General features: G+C 43.0%; 1 protein-coding gene across 1 annotated transcript in view; it reads left to right on the forward strand.

The window, feature by feature from the left end:
- LOC126477701 (uncharacterized) overlaps window positions 1–21,082 on the forward strand; it is an 81,273-nt gene that overhangs the window by 22,198 nt on the left and 37,993 nt on the right. Inside the window, exons 4-6 of the mRNA XM_050103639.1 lie at window positions 17,984–18,078; window positions 18,162–18,231; window positions 18,378–18,539. Of these exons, the coding sequence (XP_049959596.1) occupies window positions 17,984–18,078; window positions 18,162–18,231; window positions 18,378–18,539 (327 nt within the window). The remainder of the gene's footprint in view (window positions 1–17,983; window positions 18,079–18,161; window positions 18,232–18,377; window positions 18,540–21,082) is intronic.

The following is a 21,082-nucleotide window of genomic DNA, read 5'->3' on the forward strand; positions in this document are numbered from 1 at the left end:
GTTTCACTATTTGAAACGCAAGAAAATTAATTATTTGTAACTGATTTATATTCATCTCACTGGGCCCAACTTTTTTGAGAATAAATACAACACAAACATGGGCTTCCTAACCATTGCAATACTCCTTCCTTATCTGTGCTATATTTCGGCACACTATTACTTTTCTCTGACGTAGTATGTAGAACGAATTCCTTGTTGACAACCTGGCATTTTTATGCAACTGGTTGTGGTTGGGCTGCTTTGATTTTGCAGACCTTTTTCCCTCATTAATTTTGATTAACTCACATTTTGCTCCTGCTTCAGGATTTGGCCACCATTCTTTCAAAATTTTAAAATTGTGTCTGCTATGCGTGGAAGGTTGCCGAGAGTGGTGGATATACCTCCCACTGAGTAATTGACTCATAATCACCTTTTGTGTATGTGGATAGAGTTAGGTCCCTGAAACCTAACAAGGCAGCCAGTCCATTGTGTGAAGTTTCCTAGGAGCTGCACAGTCTTTGTCGCCTGACAGTGCAAGGAATGCTCTGTTTGTGACAGAGTTGAAAACTCCCTGTGTGTGCTAAGGAGGATGTACTTGTCAGTTTCTGGGGCATTGGGATTCTGGGCAACAGTTACTGTGCAGGACAGCCATTGCTATAGTGGGGTGGCTCCTACGGGGAGAGCCACTGGTCAGAGCAGGTGGCAGAGTAACAGATGATTCACAGTGAGGAAGATCAAATTTTCTCATGCTGATGGCTGCAAGACCCCAGCAGTCTCACTGGAGAGAATATATTGTTTCAATGTAGAAAGATACACTATGTGATCATAAGTAACCAGACACACCCAAAAACATGTTTTTTTTATTAGGTGCATTGTGCTGCCACGTACTGCCAGGCAGTGACCTCAGTAGTCATTAGATATCATGAGAGAGCAGAATGGGGTGCTCCGCGGAACTCATGGACTTCGAACATGGTCAGGTGATTGGGTGTCACTTTTGTCATGCATCTGTATGCAAGATTTCCACACTCCTAAACATCCCGAGGTCCACTGTTTCCCATGTGATAGTGATGTGGAAACGTGAAGGGACCGTACAGCACAAAAGCATAAAGGTGACCTCCCCTGTTGACTGAGAGAGACTGCCGACAGTTGAAGAGGGTCATAATGCGCAGTAGGCAGACATCTATCCAGACCATCACATAGGAATTCCGGACTACGTCAGGATCTACTGCAAGTAGTATCACAGTTAGGGGGGAAGTGAGAAAACTTTACTTCATGGTCGAGTGGCTGCTCATAAGCCACACATCATGCCAGTAAATGCCAAATGGCTCATCACTTGGTGTAAGGAGCGTAAACATTGGATGATTGAACAGTGGAAAAATGTTGTGTGGAGTGACAAATCACAGTACACAATGTGGTGATCCAATGTCAGGGTGTGGGTATGGCGATTGCCCGGTGAATGTCATCTGCCAGAGTGTGTAGTGCCAACAGTAAAATTCGTAGGTGGTGGTATTATGGTGTGGTTGTGTTTTTCATGGAGGGGGCTTGTTTTGTGTGGCACTATCACAGCACCGGTGTACATTGGTGTTTTGAGCACCTTCTTGCTTCCCACTGTTGAAGAGGAATTTGGGTATGGCAATTACATCTTTCAATATGTTCGAGCACCTGTTCATAATGCATGGCCTGTGGTGGAGTGGTTACACAACAACATCCCTGTAATGGACTGGCCTGTACAGAATCCGGACCTGAATCCTATAGAACACCTTTGGGATGTTTTGGAACGCTGGCTTCGTGCCAGTCCTCACCAACTGACATCGATACCTCTCCTCAGTGCAGCAGTCCATGAAGAATGGGCTGCCATTCCCCAAGAAACCTTCCAGCACCTGACTGAACAGATGCCTGCAAGAGTGGAAGATGTCATCAAGGATAAGGATGGATCAACACCATATTGAATTACGGCATTACCAATGGAGGGCCCCCCAAACTTGTAAGTCATTTTCAGCCAGGTGTCTGGATACTTTGATCACATAGTGTATGATCCCAAATCTTTTCCTTCTCTGGTCTTGTTATACGAGGATAGCAGATTCAAAAAGAATTTAGAGAAAGCTCCTCTCAGTATCTGGACTGTGCTCAAACTGAAGATATATTTTTTGGACCACAAGATCATTTTTTTCTTTCCATATTGAATGAAATTCTGGGGAAGGAATATCTATTAACAAAATGTGAAGCAGCTCCGTCCTGATAAATATTGTAACCATACTCAGTGACAGTTCTGTGAGAAATGTGGTAAGATTCCCATCATCATCATCACTCATGAGAAGAGCCTCAATATAGCCCAGGAGCTTGTTGTTCATTGTGACTGCGCCTTGCAGACATATGAAGAACTGTGTACAAACTTGGAACAGCTGTGTCTCCGTTGTATCTACCATAGACAACGGGCACCAAAAGATAACAGTATACTCACTTGTACATATATTTTGGTTGTCAAAGGGGACATATTACCAGAAAAGGTAAAGTTAATGGTTTAATGTTGCAATGAAAAGCCATACCTTCTTCCCCACATGCTATTTTAAATGTTTGTATTTTGGGCAAAAGTTGTCACACTGCACAAATGTCCTCCATCTGTGGAAACTGTGGACAGATGGTGCATGATGATACTTTGTGCAACCAATTCTCAATATATATCAACCGCCGAGGACAATATTCCCCTCAGTCTTTTAATTGTCTTGTTTCGGAGAAGGAATGAAGACACCAGAGTAAAAACTGTTGACTGTGTTTCATGTTTTGAAATGAGGAAAAACTGTGAATGCTTACACCCAACTGAAATGACAGTAAACTGTGCAAATACGATGACTAAGTCCTAGTTATACTGAGGGTGATCACATCTACATTTCTGCCAGTGTTGGGCCCTGACGGCTGTGTGAATACGTCTGCTCATGAGAGTTCTGAGCGAGGTGGCGCAGTGGTTAGAACACTGGACTCGCATTTGGGAGGAATGCGGTTCAAACCCATGTCTAGCCATCCTGATTTAGGTTTTCCATGTAATCCCTAAATCTCTTCAGGCAAATGCCGGGATGGTTCCTTTGAAAGGGCACATCTGACTTCCTTCGCCCATTCTTCCCTAATCCAATGTGAGCAATGACCTCGCTGTTTGATTGCTTTGCCTGAATCAATCAATCAACCAACCAACCTCATGAGTGTGGCAATATGCTCTCTCTTCCCACTATATCTGTATCAGGGCCCTGAATTCCTGTTGGAAAATTGTCTCACGCAAATAGCACACCCAAGCAGAGTGTTACCTTCCTCTACCAAACCATTCAGTGCTACTCCACAAGGGAATGTTGATGATGTACTACGGGATACAACTACCACTAGACTAACAGCAGCAGACATAACAATGTCCCTTTTCTCAGGAAAGCCTCATCAGAAACCAGTCTGATGCTGGACACGGAAAATTTCCTAGGCAATCGTACATCATTGGCTGACACTCCCCACCGACATAATTATCATCTGTCATTGGGAAACCTTATTGGTTTAAAGGGCCCTGTCCTTGGGCACACAATGCAGTAAAACTCTAGAAAACACTCTGTACGGAAATAAGATGTCACTATCATAGGTGTCCATGCTTCTTTTTTCCAGGTGTGGGCCAAGCTGTGTTGTATATATGGCTACCAGCTAGCAACCAGTGTTCCTGTTATCCTTTTAGATGGGCAGTTTTCATACTGACCTTCCTGTTGTATTGGAACTCTTGGTGGAAACTTCATTCAATAATCTGTGTTTGTCAACTACTCCTCCACCCTCCAGCTGCATGAAAGATGGATCAAGGATTACACTACACTACATCTGGAACCATATAATGTTCCTTTCACTGAATGGAAACTCCTTAGCAATCCTATCCTCGGCCATGACATGGTCCCAGGACCTAATAGAATCTACAATAAAATATTGCAACACCTATCTGTGGTTTACTGACATCATGTTCTTGTGATCTCTTATCGTTTCTGGAGTGAGGGTGAGTTCCCAGCCCAGTAAATCATGATTGTCCCTCTCTTGAAACTGGGTAAAACCTCATATGAGATGGAGCGCTTTGGACTTATCAGCCTCACAATTATTCTATGGAAATTGGTCAAATGAATAGTGAACTGACAGCTGTGTTGGTTTCTTGAGCCGAAGGTTCTTTTGTCCAACTCCTAGTGTTAATTTCGTGATAGTCATCAACAACTGACCTTTTCAGTTCACCTGAAATCTGTGATTAGGGTGGATTTTTCCCATCATCAACATCTCATTGCTATCTTCTTTAACGTTAGAAGGCTTGTGACATCTCTTGGACTTACCACATGTTTACTTCACTGTGTGAATGGCGTTTCAGAACTCACCATCTGAGTTTTATTCACGATTTTCCATTTTTTTCAGTTGTTTCACATTCAATTCTAGCATCCTTCATACACAAGAGAAAGGAGCCCCACACAGAGGCTATGGGGCTTATGGTCTCACTGTTCCTATACACTGACTTTTGTATTTACTGCAGTTGTTCAGTCACGACTGTTGCTGAACACCAACTACAAGCTGCCATAATGAAACTTCAGCTGTGGGCTCTCACCCATGACTTCTAGTATTCGATTGGCAAAATGTGTGTTACACCCTGTGCACCATTCCGGGGTCAGACTTCCAGTTGGCCTTTTAGACAGACTCCTGGGATTCCTCCTCTACATATAAGGCACTACAAGTTGTTACTGAATTAAGCAATACATGTTTGCAATTGTCCTGAACACCTGAATCACCATATCCTTTTCCCCAGCAGTGGCATTCTTTGCCTAGAAAGACAACCCAGGTTTGCTGCTGCAGCAGCAGTTCATATGGAATGCAGAATGAAATTTTCACTCTCCATCAGAGTGTGCGCTGATATGAAACTTCCTGGTAGATTAAAACTGTATGCTGGACTGAGAATCGAACTTGAGACCTTTACCTTTCACAGTAAGTGTTCTACCAACTGAGCTACCCAAGAACAACTCATGACCCGTCTTCACAGCTTTGGAAGGTAGGAGATGAGGTACTGGCAGAATTGAAGCTGTGAGGATGGGTCGTGAGTCATGCTTGGAAAACTCAGTTGATTGAGCACTTGCCCGCGAAAGGCAAAGGTCCCAAGTTTAAGTCTTGGTCTGGCACACAGTTTTAATCTGCCAGGAAGCTTCACGTAGAATCTCTTTGCTCTGACTTCCACCTGCCTCTGTTGAGCTTGATGTTTCTTCCACTCAGATCTTGACATATTTCTTGCTCCGAAAGACACCTATACCGCTACAAACAATCTACAAGCAATGGAAGATTCCCCTATTGTAAAGCAAGTTTTCCTTCACTCTTCCCAAAGGGAACATCTGTTTTGTCATATTTGTATTGGCTACATCTGTGTGATTCATGGTCAGATCTACAGATGGGAGGACCCACTCCAGTTGGCTGCAAACACTGAAGATTGGCCACTACTTGCTTCTGCTGTTTGTCTGAGTGGTGGTTCTGGTATTAGTTTTTACCTGAGAGAGTGTTCTATTTATCCACACCTGAAGCTTGTCATTGTGGTTTCACAACATCTTTTTACCATTCTGTGACACATGTGTGCACACTCACATATTCGTGCGCCCCCTCCCTCCCCCCTGCGCCCCCCCCCCCCTCCCACACACACACAGTGCACTTCCAGCACCTTACTACAATTTATTACCTATTTACGATAAAGTAGAGATTTTGTTCTGTATGAGATAATTTTGAATTTTAGTGAAAGTTAAGTTCATGAAGTAGAGGCAGTTTAGCTTTGGCAAACATAGCCAAGATTGTCTTGATATCAGCTCCATGCTGAGATGAGGTTTTTGCGTACTAAAAGTTGAAGTTAACAGTTGCCTATTTACTCTCACAAGTGCCATAAGTGACATTTGTTTTGGTGCATGGTATTTGAAAGAGATATTAAGTGCAAATAACACATTTGAAGTGATAACTGTTTTGAAGTGAAACTGGTCACCACTAGCTTGGAGGTATCGTCACCCTCGCACATTGCTTATTGCAAGCTAGTGCTCTTGTTAATCGGTCTGTCATGCTTTGTCAGCTGAGCTGAGAGAGCAACACAATGCCTTTAGCTCCACATCAAGTGTTGCCAGCTGCCCAGCTGTCACTGGCAACTGCTGGTGACTCAGTCGACACTGTTGTGGAACATGTCGGCAGTGCTCCATTGTGGTGTATCTTACAAAAAGCTGTTTTGCAGGTGTTCTCAATAGTGAAATCTGTATGATATCCTGATTCAAACTCTCAGCTTGTACCATAACATCTCAGAGCTTCACTGTTAAATTAGGGGTTGGCTGTCGCATGGCATTATTAGTTGATGGAAGCTCCCATCATCTCACCTCTGTATATTGTTTGAGATGTGGATGTCCAGCTTTCTACCCTGTAGGGTTCCATACTTGCTCTGTAACTCAGACACTGGGGTAAATTACATGGGCTTTGCTGGCAGCAGCCACCGTTAGTCCAAATAGCATAACTGTAATATCAGAGATGATAAGAAACAAGACACCACCCCCAGGGGGCTCGCCACTCTTTGGTGGGTTTGTGCGTGGCTACCCTGCGCCCCAGCCTTAGCAGGATCTTTTCCCTTCCGTACTGCATGTCTATCCTCTTGCTATCCCTTTTCTCCACCCTTGGGGTGTTAATGGTTAATCGGAATGTTCTACATTGTCCGTCGCTGACATAAGAACAGTCTCACCACTGTTTTTCATTCCATTTTGCTTTCTTTGTTTTCCTTCTCCTCTTGTTCCTCTGCTTCGGCGTTTGAGGTTCCTCTTTTTTTTTTCTTCCTCCCTGTACACTACTGACGGCCGGCCCATGCGTCTGATGCGTAACAGGTGACTGGGTAACATGTAATTCCGAGCCCTGGGCTGAAAGATAGGGTTTGCATATACCCCCGGTACAGGCCAGACCCAGGGGTGGATGATTGCCAGAGCTGCTACCTTCCCAAATTGCCAGTTGGTCCCTCTGTCAGGTGTTCGGCGAAGTGTGACCTAAGGTGTGAACAATCACCTAAGGTGGGTGTGCCCCCTTGTGAAGGGAGCCCTCAGTTGGCAGGAGTGCATGATTGGAGACACTGGCAATCATGGGGAATTTTCTCACATTGAGCCAATCATCTTCACAATCAGCATCTACGAAATGTAAACTGAATGAGGCTAACGATTCTAAGACCCTTCCAGCTGCGCCACGGTTCCTCATGGTTGCATGTACTGAAGACAGTCAATCCTTTGCAATGGTAAATCTGTTTATTATTCAGAAAGGTGTTGATGCAATTTCCAGCCCTGTGAAATCCTGCTCTCGTTTATGGAATGGCACTTTGCTTTTGGAGACTATTTCTGATTCTCAAGCACAACAACTGCGTATCCCATCACTTCTCCACAGCTATCCTCTTCGTGTCGAGGCCCATAGAACTCTGAATTCTTCCTGTGGTGTTGTTTACACTAGGCTGCTTGAAGGTCTCACCGAGGCCGAAATCCAATCATACCTTTCTGATTACGGTGTCATTGCGTCCGTCGGGTGATGAGAAAGATTCCTCCTTAGTACCTTACTTTTGATAGAGTAGTGCTTCCCTCCAAGATCAAAGCCGGCTATGAAATTATCACAGTCTGACCTTATATTCCAAACCCGATGCACTGCTACAAGTGTCATCGTTTCAACCACACAAGTATGTCTTGTCAGCACCCACCCGAATGTGTAACCTGTGGTAGGGATGCGCACAAGGGCGATTTACCGCCTCCTCCTCCCCACTGTATCAACTGGAATGGTGGCCATGCCACCTCCTCTCAGGATTGTCCCTTGCATCTTGATGAGCGGGTTGTCCAGGAGATCTGGGTAAAGGAAAAAGTGCCTTACCCAGTCACTCGCAAGTTACTGGCTAGTTGCAAACACCACATTCTCTCATCTGGCACTTATAGTTCTGTTCTTACTACCTCTCGCTCCATGAAGAACATGGCCACCCAAGCATGCAACCTCAAATTCAGCTCTAAAGTTGTGAAATTGCCCAGTGTCGAGGTAGCATCACCATCCCCTTGTCCAGCTGAGCAACAAGCCATCAAACTTTCACCTCAAGGGCGAAGCCACCAGCTACACAACCAGTAGGCTGAAAAGGGGAGTAGTACTCCCGTGAAGACTTCCTACGTCCCTCGAGCCAACCAACATCTGAGTCTTCTTCTGCTAAATGGAAAGGCTTGAAGTAGTTCAACAAAGGCAAGATCCTCTTTGACAGTGTTGCCATGTGATACCTTAGCCTGTCCGGCCTCCGTGTCGCTGGTGTGCACCATCAACTGTTTTTCTGTGTTGGACTCCACAGACACAGCCCAAGCCAGCCAATGCTTCTGTGGACCTCGTGGAGGAGGATCCTGCTTTTGTGCCCTGTAGCAGCAAGTTTTTGCAGGCTGCCACTCGGCAGCCGCCGAGGTATTATCCTTTCATTTCTTCCCCATCATGACTCTCCTCCAATGAAACATTTGCAGCCTTTGGTCCCACAAAGAGGATTTACGACTGCTTTTAGCATCACAAAGTCCCTTGTATTCTGCCTTCAGAAAACAAAATTGTGTCCTCATGAATGCTTTGAGCTTTCACATTTATTCCCAGTTAATTTGGCCTTCCCCCTGAGGTCGGCATTCTTTCTCATGGGGGCATCATGCTGGTCATATGGGATGACATTCATAATCACCCTACCTCCGTGACTACCGATCTTCAAGGTGTTGCAGTTCACCTTTTCCTCCCGCACCTGACTTTTTCCTTCTGTGCCATTTATGTCCCTCCGTCATTCAGTGTCACCAGGGCAGACTTCTCTCAGCTTATTGGGCAGCTACCTCCTCCATTTTTGCTACTCGGTGACTTTAATGTGCATCATCCCCTTTGGGGTTCTCCCAGGACCTGTCAGAGAGGTGCCCTCTTGGCTGACCTTTTTAACCAACTTAACCTCTTCTGCCTTAATACTGGAGCACCCACTTTCTGTTCCGACTCCTCGCACATCTATTCACTTTTGGACCTATTCTTCTGCACTGCCCAGTTTGCCCATCGTCTTGAGTGGTCCGTTCTTCCTGACACCTACTCAAGCGACCATTTCCTATGTGCTGTCCGTTTTCTGACTCCTACCCCACCTGCATACACACCCAAATGACAGCTTACTAAGGCTGACTGGCAGCTTTACTCCTCCCTGGCAACATTCGAAGAACAATATTTCCCCAGTTGTGATGGCCAGGTGGAATATCTCACAAACATTATCCTTACTGCTGCAGTGTGTTCCATTCCTCGCACTTCCTCTTTAGTGTGCCGTGTCCCAGGCTCTTGGTAGACTGAGGCATGCCACAATGCAAATCAGGCATGGAGGCAGGTGCTCTGCATATTTAACTGTCATCCTACGATGGAAAACTGCATTCATTATAAACAGACGTGTGCAAAGTGTCGTCGCGTTCTTCGGGATAGCAAAAAACCTAGCTGGATTTCGTTCACTAGTTCTTTTAACAGTTCCACCCCTCCCGCTGTTGTGTGGGCCAACCTCCAACAGCTGTCCAGGACCGTGATCTATTTGTCAATTTCTGGTCTGACAGTAGTAGATGATGTCATCGTGGATCCTATTACTATCTCCAACAGCTTGGACCGCTATTTTGTGGAAATTTCGAGCTCTTCCCACTATCACCCTGCCTTCTTCCAGCAGAAACATGCAGAGTAGTCTCAGGTGATACCCTTCTCTTCTCAGAATTGTGAGTGCTACAATGCCGCCTTTACTATGAGGGAGCTAAATCGTGCTCTCAATCCATAGCAATCCTCCACCCCAGGGCCAGATGCTTTCCACATTCAGATGTTGCAACATCTTTCTCTTTCGGGCAAGCACTTTCTGTTAATACGTACAACCGCATCTGGGCAGTGGACACGTTTCCCGTATGTTGGCATGAAGTTGCTGTCATACCCATACCTAAGCCTGAAAAGGACAGAAACCTTCTTTCTTGCTACTGCCTCATCTATCTCACCAGCTATGTTTGGAAGGTGATGGAACTTATGATTCATGCCTGGCTGGTGTGGTGGCTTGAGTCTTGCAATTTACTAATGACTGCACAGTGTGGATTTCAAGTGTGTCGTTCTGCAGTTGACCATCTCGTCACTCTGTCCACCCATGTCATGAATGGTTTTCTGTGGAAATCCCAGATTGTGGCCGTGTTTTTCGATTTGGAGAAGGCCTACGACACCTGTTGGAGAACTGATATCCTCCGTACACTTTTCATGTGGGTCTTCCATGGCTGCTTGCCCCGTTTCCTTCAGAAATTTTTAAAAGCTGACTTTTCAGTGTGCATGTGGGTTCTGCCTTGTTCGACACCTTCATCCAGGAAACCGGTGTGCCTCAGGGTTCCGTCCTGAGCTTTGTCCTCTTTGCTGTCATCTGTCTCCTGCCGTGCATCTCCGGCTCCCCTTTTGTTGACGATTTTGCCATCTATTGGAGTTCTCCACAGACCTGTTTCACTGAGCAGCATCTTCAGTGATGTCTTGATCGTCTTTACTCTTGGAGCGTCAACAATGGCTTTTGTTTTTCCACTGATAAAACCATCTGTATGAATTTCCGGTGGTGCAATTGGTTTCTTGTACCATCCTTACATCTTGAGTCTATTGCTCTTCTGTTCATTGAAACTATGAAATTCCTGGGGCTCATGCTCGGTAGACGACACTCTTGGTCCTCCCATGTCTCTTAACCTGGCAGCCCGCTGTACTTGGTCTATCAGTGTCCTACGTGTCCTCAGTGGTACTTCCTGGGGTGTTGATTGAACCACTCTCCTCCATTTGTACCAGTCCCTTGTCCATTCCATGGGTGCTTTGTTTAAGGATCTGCATGTGCGTCCCTATTATGCCGTCTCAACACTATCCACCATCATGGCATCTGTTTGGCCACTGGTGTCTTTTTCACTAGCCTGATTGAGAGTCTGTATGCTGAAGCTGCTGAACTACCACTACCCTATCACCGTGACTTTCCCCTCAACAGGTATGCATGCTGCCTGTCTGCCATTCATGGCCACCCATCCTATGCCTCTTTCTTCGATGATTCCTTTGAGCAGCAGTAGGGTGTGTGTCCCTCTTCTCTGTTACCTCCTGGAGTCTACTTTCGGCACTTCGCCAGCGGCTTAACTTCACACTACCTGCAGCTTTCCCAGTGGGTGTGAACCCTTCACCACCTTGGTTTCATGAAGTGGCATATGTTAACCTTGGCTGTCATTCGCTTCTTAAGGACACTACTCCGGGCTCGCTCTATCATCTTCGGTTTCACGACCTTCGCATGGAACTTCACAATAGTAACTTTGCATACACTGATGGCTCTCGGACTGACTGTGGTGTCTGGTGTGCCTTCGTCATTGGCGCCAACATTTTTCGATATCGGCTTCTGGCACACTGCTCAGTATTTACAGTCGAGCTCTACGCTCTGTATGTGGCCACGGAGTACATGCAGAGACACAGACTATTCAATTGTTTCCTCTGCTCAGACACTCTCAGCACCCTTCAAAGTCTAAGTGTGTTGTACACCAGCCATCCATTAGTGCAACAGGTCCAGGAAAACTGTCACTTGCTCACTCCTGTTGGAGCCAGTGTGATGTTTTGTGGGTTCCTGGTCATGTCGGGCTGCCAGGAAACGCGGCTGCTGACACTGCTGCCAAGGCTGCAGTCCTTGTACCTCAGCCCACTAATTACTATATTCCCTCCAATGATCTCTTTGTTGCCGTCTGTCAGAAGGTGGTATCACTTTGGCATCACCATTGGTCTTCCCTTTATGGGAGTAAGCTCCACATTATTAAGCCTCTCCCAGCGGCTTGGACGACCTCCTCTTGGCCCTCCCGCTGGGAGGAGGTCACTTTAACTAGGTTGCACATTGGGCACTGCCTCTTTACCCATTGTCATTTGTTAAGTGGCGCTCCTGCCCCCCCCCCCCCCCCCCCCCCCCCCTTGTGCACATTGCGCCCAAGTTTTAACTTTCCGCCACTTCCTGACGGAATGCTCATTTTTTAACCGTTTACATTCCTGCTTTGGTTTGCCATCTGAGTTATTGGCCGTTTTAGCAAATGACACGAGGGCTGTTGACCAGTTTTTACTTTGTACCTGTTGTAGCAATATGACGAAGGCCATGTAATTTTTAATTCTGGACCTCCATTTCGGTGTGGTGTCTTTTGTAGCTGTTTCTCCGCGTCCCTGTTTGTAGCTGTCTTCTCTTACATCAGTTGGGATTGATGTATCTTTTTTTTTTTTATACTCCTCTCCGTCTTTGTGTTCTGTACTTTTGACTTGCATGTGTATGACCCCAGTTGTTTTTGCGCCCTTAAACAAAACAAACAAACAATCAGGAGACCACTGAGTAGCAAACCAGGTGTTAATAAGAGAACTAATTCAGGTAGCGTAGCTGATCAGGATGCAATTTAGAGCACTTCAACTACAGAGAAAATTGCAGCCGTCGATGAGATACTGAGTGACCTTCAGATTGAATGAAACAAACAAGATTGTTGACAACAATCACAGTGAGAGTCAGAAACAAAACCTGGGCCTTCACATTGACATAAGTAACATTTGAAAAACAGAATAGTGTCACGTCACATGTAGAAAATGATTACCTATGCTGCGAGTTGGCTGTAGTGAGTGCACTGGAAGGACAAGACAGAAGACTAGAGGTAGAAATAAAGAAAATGAAGCAGGAATATATACAACTTAGAAACCAAGTGAGACCACCTCCCACTTTCTTTATGGAGATAGTTGTGGCAGGCACTGCGAGCAAGCCAGAAAATAAGGTAGAACCTAGGATAGGAGTAGTGAGAATAGCAAACAAATGTTCTGTTTTTCAAAGTAAACAATAATCAAGATATGTATGCTGTTAGGGAAACCTTGATGAAGACACTCAATCCTAGACAATACAAAATTAGGGTAAAGACCATCAGATCCACAGCCATCATGGCAACAGTAGAAAAAGTGTCACAGATTGACCACAAAAAGATATAGGGAAAACTGCGCTCTGATAAAGGACTTAGGTGTGAAGAGTCAGAAAAGAGATGGCCGTGCTTGGCAATGTATCAAGTGCTGATAACATTTTCTAATGAAAACTTTCTTGCCAAATTGTATAAAATCAATTTAAGTGATGATCTAGATAAAGAGGAATTCACGAGATGGGTCAAGTTATGACTCAGAACAGGAGAAAGGGGTAAATGGTTCCAAACAATATAACTGAAGAGAGCCCTCAAGTTCGCTACCTTCTACCCCTGAAGGACCAAGTATACATCGACTTAAGGAGCTGCAAATCAAAGATTTTGTGTGTGTTCAATAGTGCTGTAATTTTTAAGACCTAGACCTTGCAGAAAATAAATGTAGAGAATGGGAAGTAACTTGTGCCAAGTGTAGCAAACCAGACCTCAGACAGTCAGATTGCAGGATGTCTGAAAGTGTAGGGTGCACACTGCGCAAAAGGTGAATAAGGAACTGCGATAAGGTAGGTGGACTGGGAGAGTGTGTCATACAGACAACTATGTGATAGAGAGATTGCGTCACTGTATATGGCCATGCACATGTTCACTTACATGGTACAAGAGAATGACAGTGAGCGTGTCGATTGCACCGTAAACTTCAGTTCCAACACAATGAGTAAGTAGTACAGATCACTCTCTACCAGGATATGTGCCTGGCACTACACAGTTGCCCAGGCCAAAGTCAACGTGCAAACATGCTCTCTGCCTCATACACTGTTGACTGAAATATGTACCATATACTTTGGTATGATAGACTACTGAGAGAAGATTGTAATGCAGGTCCTAATGGACTACAACATAGCTAGGCAACTGAAGCATGGACTACACCAACACACATTTACACAAATAGTGTTTGCTTTACGCGTTGAGGAATTAGAGTATAATGTCATAAACAGGGAATGTACTAGTCATAATCGAATGTGCCAGTGTACTGTAGGGAAATCTCTCTCTCTCTCTCTCTCTCTCTCTCTCTCTCTCTCTCTCTCTCTCTCACACACACACACACACACACACACACACACACACACACACACACAGTGCACAACCAAGTGCATTCTTTGCTAGAACATCAGAGTCACCAGCAGACTAACACCAAACAGACCCCTCTGTTGGAGATGTATCACTGAAACCGAACAATAGAAACTTTGGGTTGGGATATCATCAATGTAAGGAAAAGATAGATTGCTACATACTGAAAGATGACGTGTTACGCTGCAGACAGGCACAATTAAAAGGCTTTAGATTTTGGCCACAGCCTTCATCAGAAAAAGAAGAGAAAGAGAAACACACACCATTCATTCACACAACCAAGCACACCTCATGCACACATAACCACCAACTGTGGCACTTCCAGAGCTGTCGGAGTTGGGGTCATATGTGTGTGAGGTCTGTTTACCTGTGTGAGTGAATGGTGTATATTTCTCTTTCTTTTTCACTTTGACCAAAAGTTAATGTGTAAGTGACTTTCAATTGTGCCCGTCTGCGACTTAACATTTCGTCTTTACGGGAAGCAGGAGTCTACCTTTTCCTTACATTGTAGACATATCACTGAGATAGTTCAGACCAAATCTAAGACCAGACACACATATGAACACACAAACCATTAACACAACACAAGCCGGGTGACCAGGAGGAGTAGGCAGACAGCAAAAATAATGACAGATGCAATAGAGAAAAAGGAATATGATGTGACAAAAAGAAGTTGATACATCAAGCCAGTGCACTTTGTATCAAGGGACTACATACTCACAGCAAAAACGATATGCAGCACATCACATTTCATAACAGAACAATGACTGTATCGGCAACGATAAACAGCAACCAACAAAACATGGGATAGGCAACAACTTGACAATGATGACCACACACAAACAGATGCATCTAGTCAGCTGCAACAGATCACAGACAACACAACACACAAAACCAGACATCTGCTGAACACAAAGAAGAAACTTATCACAAACCACAAACTGCAGAAAAAGAGTAAGATGTTCACAAAATCCAACAAAACTGCTTCTGTGACTTTGGACCCCTAGAGGAGAACTTGTGCATTTACAGATTGCAACAGCAAGATATCTTTGAAACCTCACAGTGTTTCATAACTTGCAAAATGAACTCGAAAAGGAGCACAGTATGTTTTTCCTGTAGTGAACAATCAGACCAAAAGATCTTACAGGTTGAAATCTCCCAACAGATCCCCATGAACTCATAGGGAGAGCATATATGTGAAGATTGCAAGTGTTCGATCTGGACCAAATGGACAGAGTGTCTGCAAGAGCACATGGCATGCAGTCTTTGTCCTGACCAGGAACAGTTATGAAATGCTCTTATTTCACCAATCATCCCTGGAGCTGTTCCAACTAAACACTGTACAGAGCACTGTCATAAATGTGGAGTTGCAAAAGGCCCTGGATGAGTTGTGTGGATGTGGTATGCTCCTAGGAGCCATACACAAGGAATGAACATCTGATTCGTCTCGCAAACCATGCAATAGTGATCACAGGGAGTACCAGTCCAGAAGTTGTGGTCACATTAGTCAACAGGCAGTGGACTGTGACAAAGATGTGACAACTATGCTTTGACCAGGTAATTCTGGAGAAATATGTAAAGGGAATGACATATAGGTAGTCTCATCAATTTATGTGCAATTCTCTGATGAAGCCCATCCTCACGGAGAATGGATAGAGAGAACTGCACAACATGAACAACGTAAAAAGTTAATTATCACTGCAGATATGAACACCTGTTCAACATTATGGCACTCATCATGGACAGATAGCCAGGGATGCTGCATTAATGACAAGATAAACATGACCAACCTATATATAGTTAACAGGGAGGTCAGCCTTACACGTACAGCAACAGAGCAGAAGCAAAATCAAAGACTGACTTTACAGTAGCGAATAAAAAATCTAATAGGCTCATTGTATCATGGGAAGTATGCAACACGGCTACACACAGCAATCATAATGTCATAATCACAAACTTGGCTGCAAGTGTGACACAAAAACACACACAACACACAGTTTCTATGTAGTAAAGCAGACTAGCAGAAATTATATCAGTTTGTAGTGACATACAACCTTTTATAGATTGAAGGCAGTATTGACTGTGAGAGTCATAGACTGACAAAAATCTTGCAAGAGGTAAAGATAAAACAGTCCCAAAGTAACAGATAAGAGTTAAAGGAAAATAACCAGGTCAAATGTACTTAAGCAGACTCAAAAGGAATTTGAGAAATGAACACAAATACTACCAGAGGGCAGTAACTGCTACACTAGAGACAGATTATATCTAAGTGCAAGGAAACCAATCTTTGAACATTTATTGACTGTTTGGCAGTTCTCCATTGAGAAACATGTGTTACAGATATAAGAAACTGAGTGTTGTGAAGAAGTAATTAAATTATTGGAGTCATATCTAGAAGGATGGGGAGCAAATTCCTAATTGGTTTTTTAAATTTAGATTTTCAGCACAAACATAAATTGCAAAGACAATTAGTAATGAACTTTCAGATCTGGTGCTTCTTCTTTTGGAAGGCCAAGACAATGCCTAAGAAATGATATACTGTAGTGAAGAGGAGGAAAAGTGCCTTAGATTTCTTGCCAAAAGGGACATATATTGTAATGTGCATGCACCATGATATGTTTGCCTTTTATACCTGTTTTGAGGTTCTGGGCGCTACAGTCTGGAACCGAGCGACCGCTACGCTGCCAAGATGGTGTTTCAGGCACCGAAAAAGGTGAAAATCGCTAGGAGCAAGGTCGGGGCTGTGTGGTGCATGGTCCAAATCTTCCCAGCCAAAAGAATCAATCAAATCCCGAGTCTTTTGAGAGGTGTGAGGCCTAGCGTTATCATGCAGGAGCAAAACTCCTTTTGTCAGCATGCCGCACCTTTTGTTTCGAATTGCTCTACGGAGCTTCTTTAGAGTTGCACAGTAGTCATCTGAGTTGATTATCGTTCCTCGTGGCATAACGTCCACTAGCAAAACACCGCACCGGTCCCAGAACACAGTTGCCATAATCTTGCGCTTTGACAGCGTCTGTTTGGCTTTGACCTTGACGGGTGAGGTTGTGTGTCGCCATTCCATCGATTGTCGCTTGCTTTCGGGAGTGATATGGGATACCCATGTTTCATCTCCAGTGACAATTTGACTCAACATGTCATCCCCTTCTTCCTCGTAACGAATCAAAAAGTCCAATGAAGTGGCAAATCTCTTCCCTTTGTGGTCCTCTGTGAGGAGTCTGGGTACCCACCGAGAACACAGTTTCTTAAAGTTTAGGTTTTTAGACACAATTTTGTACAAAACCGATCTTGAAACTTGTGGAAATTCCAAAGAAAGAGTGGAAATTGTGAATCTTCTGTCCTCACGAATCTTTGTTTTGACTGCAGCCACCAAATCATCAGTGATCACAGAGGGCCCGCCTGAGCGTTCTTCGTCATGGACGTTTTGATGACCATTTTTAAACACTCTAACCCATTGACGCATTTTACCTTCACTCATTGCATTCAAGCCATAAACTTCTGTTAACTGACGATGAATTTCTGCAGCTGATAGGCTTCTCGCGGTCAAAAAACGTATCTCTGACCGTATCTCACACGCGGCGGGCAATTCAATAATCGTAAACATTATAAAGTAGCACAGCGATGCGTACACATCAGCTACAGAGCTGCAACTTGCATCAGTGTGAACGGGAAGGATGCCGGCAAGTGGCGCGGTGGCTTGTTGCAGCATCCACGTGAACTACGGGACTATATGCGCGAACGGCCCTTACTTAAAAAACAACCCTCGTAGATATTCTGTAGTTGGAGTCAGCAAATGTACCTTTTGTGCCACTGTTTGCCTTGCTCCAGTTTCAGTAACTTTTGTGATATATCTCATAATCATTGATATTACTTTTTTGGGTGAAGATTATATGTTCTTTTTTGTTATTGTTGAGAGCACCTGGTAAATTTTTAATAAATGTTTTCAGAGTGCCAGCAGTATCTTCTTAGAAGCAATACAAATCCTTCATTCTTGTCAAGAGAAGAAAGGTGTGTTGAGTGGAACAATTCTACATCAGAATAGGTAAATTCAAAAGTTAAACAATTTATGAGATCTCCTTCTGGCTCTTCTTGTTTCATAAACACAAATTTTGTCTGTCTTTGTAGGATTGTTGCAACACAGCTGAGCCCAGATCTCACAAGAACAATTATCTACACTGATCCATATAGAATTAGAGTAAGTACTAAAAGCACACCTGTTTAAATTATTAATTTTATTTCATTATTTTATACTAGAAAATTAATTTTGACATGTGGTTCTTAACACAGCTGACCAGTGGGACTATTTAAGATAGCTCTATCTCTCTGGTCTTTCTGTTTCAGTCACCAGCTGAACACCTTGAAACACATTTCCACCTCCCAATAGGTGTGCAGCTGTTAAAAGTGTATGTCGATGGAAATGAATATAGTAAAATGTTAACAAATTTGAATACTATTGGAACATCTGTCAAGAATATTTCTATACAAAAATTACAACAACCAAAGGTAAAAGGATGATATTAACCAATGTACTTATCATAATTAGGACCTATCCTTGCTTTATGATAGGGTTCATATTATCAGTATGGTTCATGGAGAGGGAAACAAATTACATCACAGCTCAGTACACTGAAACAAAAAAACTGTCTGCCCTTATTGCAGATGCTTTATATTTATAAACAGAATTCGCAATCTGGACTGGTTGTTTTTTGTGATACCAGGCTGCTGACATTCTGAGTTAAAGAACTGACTATACTGATTTGGTCTTCTTTGTTTCCTTTCATTAATTCATTCATAATTGTTTCAAAGACTACATTATGGAGCAGAACACCTAGGGTGTAAAACAATTTGGGGTATAAGTGAACCGATAAATAGTTGCTATAATAAAATTAACACTAACTAGTGATTATCAGATTTGTCACATGAAGGCATTAAATAAGCATCTCAGCAATTAGCAAGAAAGATCCAAACTGAAGGAGACTGTCACACTATAACTTATAACAGTCAATTGATTTTTATCTCCTGGTGCTTTTTTTAACATGTAATCATTTTCATGGGTACGCTAATAAATTTCAAAGGATCATGATTGCAGTGGTGTCATTATCTAGTGCACTACTAAAGGTATTCATATATTCTGTATGTAGATCATCAGGTAATTTATTGAGGTAGTAGCTGTAAGAATGCTTTTAATTAACTTTGAATTTTGCAGGCATTTATGCTCAACTTGTAAAGAGAGTTTTGCATCAGGATATAGACTTCCACTCCTAGCCACAGGCTACATACATAGTCAGTGATGAATAAAGATTCTTGTGTAGTGGTGTGGTTGTTTGTGTCACATTTTCCAATAAACTGATTGTTGTTATCAACCAAAAATATCACTAAAGGTCATGTGTACTAGAAAATGAGTGCAGTACTTCCAAGATCTTTGGAGAATTTTCTGTGAAATACTAATGATCTGTTTCACAACAAATCTTACTACTTGCTCTTGTAGAAAAAATACGTTATCTTAAGCAGCATTGTCTCAGAAAATAATTATCTAATGATCCAGAGAATGTAAATTTTATAAGATAGTATTTTTGTCTGCAGGCTAGAATAGTGATAGCGTGAGGCTTGCTGAACTTGATTGATCGTCTATCAGCGTGTTAGTTCCCTAACAGGTCAGCACCATGGATTTCAACACATTTTATACACAGGGCTTCAGTTAAACATGTGACTTGTGATTATTAATGTATATACCTGGTACATTCATGCTTGTGAGATACAAAATCTGTGTAACTATTTTTGTCATGTTAGGAGAAAAATCTTGATAGTATAAAATAGGGTGGTGTAGTCCTCAAGAGATTACTGGGAGAAAATAAACTAAAACATTTGGCAAGTACGAGGTTAGTTCAGTCCAAGAGTGCTCTCCTTGGAGGTGGTTCCTTTCCTTCTTTCTACTTGAGAATTGGCCCATTCAGCCAGTCTGTATTGCCATAGTTCTGAAAAACTGAAGAACCAAGGTGTAAACAGAGGAACCATCATGGAGGCATTGTTTATCATAATAACTGATAATTTTTTCAGAGAATATAGCAATGACATAAACAGAAAAGAGAACTTCTGTTGCCCCCATGTGACACTGTCATGTTAGATGAGTATATATACAGGAAAATGGAGATGGTACCTTATATGTAAATCAGTTTTCACAGATGTCATTTTGCAGTCTAAAATTTTGTACAGGATGAGTTTGAACTCCACTGACAAAATTTGAGAGGTTGTTTAAGGATATTTTCGGAGTATTTTGATATAAGAGTTAGTTTTATTTGGTGGCTCATGTCAACATAATTATGATTTTTTCCTGTTTAGTTTGTTCCCAACTATCTTTGTTTCTATGAAAATACTTCCATAGAAGGGAAAAAACCTGTACTAGGCAATCACTAAAGTGAAAGTATCAAACGCAAACACAAAATAATGCTATGATCCTCAGATGCAAAAACACTGCAATATGATTGCCAGCTCTGTGCAAACAGCTCAGCACATTGTTGTCATGCCTCTCCCAGTGTATTCAGAGAACTCATACACAGGGTTCACAATGCCTGACTTTTGATCAGTAAACCAACCCGTATTGTTGCATATCAATGCTACTGCACAACTCTCACTGCCAGAAAAAGCAAACCTGAAAATGAAAACAACTGAGCAGCACTGATTGCAAGCTTTAGGGATAAGAATAAAGCAGGCATCATTGTTTTCAGGCAAGACACACTGTGGACATTGTTGACATTTGTACTGTTGTGCAGATGTTTTCAGTGCAAAACAGATACAAAGATAAGTGCTGGTAAAAAAATCAAATGAAATGAAAGTTCTCTGCAATGAGCCACTGGAGTCAGTGGAACAGTTATTCCTGATAATACTCAGACAATATTAACGAATAACCTTCAAAATTTTGTTTTGGAGTTCAGGTTCACTGGTTTACTATTGCATCTCATCATTCTTCATATCTTCTCTTACATAGGTACATTACAATCTTGAAGCTGCCATTACATAACATCCTTATAATGTGATATAGTTAATAA

Source organism: Schistocerca serialis, chromosome 1 (genome assembly GCF_023864345.2).
Source record: "Schistocerca serialis cubense isolate TAMUIC-IGC-003099 chromosome 1, iqSchSeri2.2, whole genome shotgun sequence".
NCBI lineage: Eukaryota > Metazoa > Arthropoda > Insecta > Orthoptera > Acrididae > Schistocerca > Schistocerca serialis.